The sequence below is a fragment of the Ornithorhynchus anatinus genome, chromosome 1, assembly GCF_004115215.2.
Source record: "Ornithorhynchus anatinus isolate Pmale09 chromosome 1, mOrnAna1.pri.v4, whole genome shotgun sequence".
Lineage (NCBI taxonomy): Eukaryota > Metazoa > Chordata > Mammalia > Monotremata > Ornithorhynchidae > Ornithorhynchus > Ornithorhynchus anatinus.
The window spans coordinates 120,609,831-120,615,664 of NC_041728.1; the positions used below are offsets into that span (position 1 = coordinate 120,609,831).

The 5,834-nt window shown below is 41.6% G+C and overlaps 1 protein-coding gene across 1 annotated transcript; it reads right to left on the minus strand.

Moving 5' to 3' along the window:
- Positions 1-4,042: 4,042 nt before the first annotated feature.
- LOC120638000 (G-protein coupled receptor 35-like) lies at positions 4,043-5,093 on the minus strand. The gene has a single exon (XM_039912700.1). It carries the CDS (start codon positions 4,947-4,949, stop codon positions 4,164-4,166), a length of 786 nt encoding a protein of 261 aa, XP_039768634.1. The 5' UTR covers positions 4,950-5,093; the 3' UTR covers positions 4,043-4,163.
- Between the last annotated feature and the right edge of the window lie 741 nt (positions 5,094-5,834).

Genomic DNA, 5,834 nt, shown 5'->3' on the forward strand with positions numbered 1-5,834 from the left:
TACTGCACTCTGCTGCCCAAATCAGTTTTCTATAAAACCATTCAGTCCATGTTTCCCCACTACTCAAGAATCTCCAGTGCTTGCCCAACCACCTCCACATCAAACAGAAACTCTTTACTAGATATAGGCTTTAAAACCTAGGTTTTAAAGCACTCAATCTCCTCCCTCGACCCCTGATCTTACCTCATTATTCTCCTACTACAACCCACTTGGCAAACTTTGCTCCTCTAATGCCAATCTACTCACTGTACCTCCATCTTTTCTATCTTTCCACTGACCTCTCACCCACATCCTGTCACTGGCCTGGAACACCGTCCCTCTTCATATTCAACAGACTGTCACTTTCTGCATCTTCAAAACCTTACTATAATCACATAGCCTTCCCTGACTAAACCCCCATTTCCTCTTCTCCCACTCCCTTCTGCATCACCCTTGCATTTAGATTTGCTTCCCTTTATTCAACCCTCCCTCAGCCCTACAGCACTTATGCACATATCTGTAATTTATTCATTTATATTAATGTCTGTATTCCCCTATAAACTGTAAGCTTGCTGTGGACAGAAAATGTGTCTTCAAGCTTATAATATTGTCCTCTCCCAAGTTCTTATTACAGTGCTCTGCACATATAAAGTGCTCAATAAATTCAATTACTTGAACTTTCCCAGTCACACCCATAGTTATTTCTGTCTCCAAAGGTGGAAGAATCTGGTCTTCCAATCCAGAGAAATGCAGCAGCAGTAGTGCCTGGGTTCCAGGCATCCTCCTTTAATCATTTTCACTCCCTGACATCCTCCACTATAAGCTTTCTCAGTCCAAGGCAATGCCAAGACTTCCAGTAGTTTTGGATCTTCTCCCTCCTGCTCTTCCCTACTCTAAATCAAGGTGCTAGTGGCTCCTGTTTTAGGCCCTTTCAGCAAACCAGAAGGGAATAATCATAATAATACTTGTGGTTATAATTGTATTAAGCAGTTATTTTGTGCCAAGCAATGGACTAAGCACTGGGGTAGATATAAGGTAATCAAGCTGGTTACAATCCCAGTCCCATATGGAACTCACAGTCTTAATTTCAATTTTACAGATGAGATAACTGAGGCACAGAGAAGTTAAGTGTTTTGCCCAAGGTCACACAGCAGACATGTGGTGAAGCCGGGATTAGAAGGGAAAGAGCATGCTCACTTAAAACACCCACACTCACACATATCTCGGCCCAACCTAAGCCATCACATCCACACTTTACAAATACCCATCTCTCACATATACATACTCATACATCCCAGACACAAGAACATCCATTTTCTTACACATAGGTTTTTAAGTATGAAGTCTCTCTAAGTATAGTTATCTAGCCTATAGTGAGTGTATAAATCAGTAAAAGATACATAATATAAAAATATGGTGATCAATGAAAATACATAGGGGGCAGTGATTGAGACACTGAATATGGTTAGATGAGAGCATTAATGAGCAGTTGACCAAGTAACCACAAGACACTAGTAAATTGAAAAAATATATATAAACCTCAAAGCAGAGTTCATGACAGTAGAGAAGTAGCATGGCTTAGAAAATAGAGCATGGCCCTGAGAGTCAGAAGAAATTAGGTTTTAATCCCAGCTCCACCACTTGTCTGCTGTGTGACCTTGGGCAAGTCACTTCACTTCTCTGTGCCCAGTTACCTCATCTGTAAAATGATCATAGAGATTATAAGTCCCACATGGGCCAGGTACTGTGTCCAACCCAATTTGTTTATATCCACCCCCAGAGCTTAGAAAAGTGCCTGTGACATAGTAAACACTTCACAAATACTGCAATTATTTATTTATTCATTTATTATGTTAGTTAATTGTAGCATTATCATAGAGTAAGCTTGCTGTGGAAGAAGGCTTAGGAGTCAATGAACAATTTGCGTAGTAATTTTATTCATATTAATGTCTACCTCCCCCTTCTAGACTGTAAACTTGTTCTGGGCAGGGAATGTATATTCTAATCCTGTTGGACTGTACTCTCCCAAGTGCTTAGTACAGTGCTCTGCACAAAATAAGTGCTCAATAAATATGATTAATTGATGGATTGATTGACCTAATGAAGCCCTCTTTCTCCTGCCATTCCCCTCTTTTGCTCCTCCATTTTGGGACTACATGATCTGAATTATGCCTAGTCCCTGGACCCAGCTCTCCACCCTGCATTCTGGCAAAGGAGTCTCTGCCGATGTGAAGGTTCCCCAAGCTACCAGATGTCTCTGTGCAACTCCAACAGTCTTCCACTACATTGTAAACTCCAACTAGATTGTAAAGGTCAATACCGTTTCTGCTACCTCTCTTGTACTCTCCCAAGCACTTAAAGTATAGCACAGAGCTCTGCACCTAGTAAGTGCTCAATGAATACCACTGATTGATTGATTGACTGAGTGGAGATTTAAGCTCCTATATTTTTTTTTATTCAGCCCCTTAGACCAAAGTAGGAAAGCTAGATAAAGGAAGAGAGAATGTTCAGAATCTGATGGTCACAATCTGAACTGTGGCAGCACAGTGAAAGACCCATTGTACTCTCCACCTTCCCCTCTTCCAAATCCCCTCTGCTAACCCACTACTAGACCCCTATGTGTATGACATCTATGAGAAGAGAGACTCTCAAGAGACACTCTACTCCTGTTCTACCTCACTCTCACTCACTTATGCCTAATGTACACTGTCTTACTACTTGTCCACCCATTTCCATCTCTTCTTCCTAGTTCATTCATTTAATCATATTTATTGAGCACTTATTGTGTTCAGAACACTTTACTAAGTGCTTAGGAGAGTACAATATAGCAGTAAACAGACACATTCCCTGCCCACAGTGAGTTTACATCTGTGAGGCAGTGACCCCAGCCCCACACCAGTATTTCATTCATTCATTCAGTCATATTTTTTGAGCACTTACTGTGTGCAGAGCACTGTATTAAGTACTTGGAAAGCAAAATTCAGCAACAGATAGAGACTATCCCTACCCAACAGTGGGCTCATAGTCTAGAAAGGGGAGACAGACAATAAAACAAAACAAGTAGACAGGCATCAATACCATCAAAATGGATAAATAGAATCATAGATATATACACATGTTTAATAAAATAGAGTAATGAATATGTACAAATATACACAAGTCCTGTGGGAAGGGGAAGGGGGGAGAGCAGAGGGAGGGAGTAGGGGCGATGGGGAGGGGTGAAGGAGCAGAGGGAAAGGGAGGGCTCAGTCTGGGAAGGCCTCCTGGAGGAGGTGAGCTCTCAGTAGGGCTTTGAAGAGGGAAAGAGAGTTAGTTTGGTGGATGTGAGGAGGGAGGGCATTCCAGGCCAGAGGTAGGACATGGGCCATGGGTTGACAGCTGGACAGGTGAGAACGAGACAATTGAGGAAGTTAGTGGCAGAGGGGTGGAGTGTGTGGGCTGGGCTAGGAGGAGAGAAGAGAGGTGAGGTAGGAGGGGGCAAGGTGATGGAAAGCTTTGAAGCCAAGAATGAGGAGTTTTTGATTCATGCGAAGGCTGATAAGCAATGAACCAATGGAGATTTTTGAGGAAGGGAGTGACATGCCCAGAGCATTTCTGTAGAAAGATAATACGGGCAGCAGAATGAAGTATAGACTGAAGCGGGGAGAGACAGGAGTATGGGATATCAGAGAGGAGGCTGATGCAATAATCCAGACGGGATATGATGAGAGACTGTACCAGCCAGGTAGCAGTTTGAATGGAGAGGAAAGGGCAGATCTTGGTGATGATATAACAAGCATATCACTCTCACTAGAACTCTGATTCTGGTATGGTCATTTTCAATATACAATAATTTTGAGATTTTTGCAATAGCAAGAAGCAGCAGGGTCTAGTGGGTGGAGCTCAGGCCTGGGAATCAGAAGAACTGAGGTTCTAATTCTGGCTCTGCCACTAGTCAGCTGTGTGAATGGGCAAGTCACTTCACTTCTCTGTGCCTCAGTTACCTTAGCTTTAAAATGGGGACTGAGAGCCCCATGTGGGACATGGACTGTGTCCAACCTGATTAGCTTGTATGTACCCCAATGCTTAGTTCAGTGCTCGACACACAGTTTGCGCTTAACGAATACAATTTTTAAAAATAAAAAAAATAGCTGTCTCTTCTCTTTCTGGTTTGGATTGAAAGTGGATTCTGAAGTTTCATAATTTCATACTTCTGAGTCTTGGATTTTATTTTTCTCCAAAAACTGAGGCTTGGTTAAGAAAGAAGGAATTGTCTGAAATTCCTTTGCCACAAAGTAATAACTAATGACATCCAGGCAGCAGTTAGCATTGGCTACGCAGACAGACAGTTGTAGAAACTTTCTAGGCATTAGTATTTCAATGTGACACAGGGCAGCCACACACTTAACTAGCAATATGGTATTGAAAGGAAGGAAACAGATAATAAAAATGCTCCAATTTACAGACACGATACAGATAGCTTTCTGGATTAATTTTTCTCCGTGGGCATCTGTTTTCCTTTTCTTCCTGAGACTTGTGATGATTTGAATAGAACAAAAGGTCAGAATAATTAGAGGTACCAAGAATCCAAGACAGACTCCAAATAGCAAAGTGTATGGATTCTCTCTTGGCTTGTCTTCAAAACAAATCTCTCCACTTTGAGAGTTGAGGACTGTATTCGAAGAAATGGAACTGATTATGGTGATCCAAAGAACTCCACAAATTCCCATTGCCTTCTGTGGTGACTTCCAGCCTCGGGCTTTCAGGGGATATTTGACCGAGATGTATCGATCAACAGCTATGCACGTGATTATCCATACACTCATAAGCATATTGATTAAATAAATGCTTTCAGAGATGAGGCAAATAGGATGCGTTTGTGCTATCTTCTGATTGCTTGAATATATCACAAAAGGCAAGATTAAGAGGAGACAGAAATCTGCCAGAGCAAGGTTGGTCATGTACACTCTCGTCTCAGTCCATTTCTCCATTTTGCAGCAGAAAATCCACAAGGCGAGAAAGTTGAAGGAGACGCCAAGAATGAAAATGGGGATATAGAAACCCAGGTACACGGGCTCAGTCGGTTCATTTGAAAGGTCAGGGGGAATACTGTAGTTTGTCTGGTTTGCCACGGGAGGCTGTAAAATAAAGGTGAAGAGATTCAGTTAAAAGGTAGGTATGCTTTAACAGATTCTTTTTATTTACAAGTATTGGTGCCATTCTGATGAGGAAAAGGAGACTTCCCAAGGGGAGTTGAGGGTCTGAAATCAGAGCCAGATTGGCTCTGAAATCATGACTGACTGGGAAAATCATAGGAGGAATGATTTATTTGTTGATCCATCAATAACATTACTGATGTGATGACAATATTTGACATACTAATTTTTATAATATAATGATTATAACATATAATTGCGGTATTATTGTTAAATAATAATAATTATTATTATGGGATTTATTAAGCTCTTACTATATGCCAAGCACTGTTCTGAGCACTGGGATAGATACAAGTTAATCAGGTTGTCCCACGTGGGGCTCACAATCTTAAACCCCAAGTTTTCAGATGAGGGAACTGAGGCCCAGAAAAGTTAAGTGACTTGCCTAAAGTCACCCAGCAGACAAGTAGTGATAGAGCCGGAATTAAAACCCAAGTCCTTCTGGCTCCCAGGCCTGTGCTCTATCCACTAGGCAATAATTTATTTACCATAATGTCTGTCTCCCCCTCTAGACAGTAAATTCATTGTGAACAGGGAATGTGCCTAACAACTATTTTATTTCTGCACTCCCTAGTACTGAGTACAGTGCTCTGCACACAGCAAGCTCAATCAATACCATTGATTGACTGATGAATGCTTAAGCCTGGTTGGTAGAGGAGG

What these genes read in the sequence shown, in the direction of transcription:
- LOC120638000 (XM_039912700.1), bottom strand. Translation starts at nt 4,949, where the DNA reads ATGGAGAAATGGACTGAGACGAGAGTGTACATGACCAACCTTGCTCTG.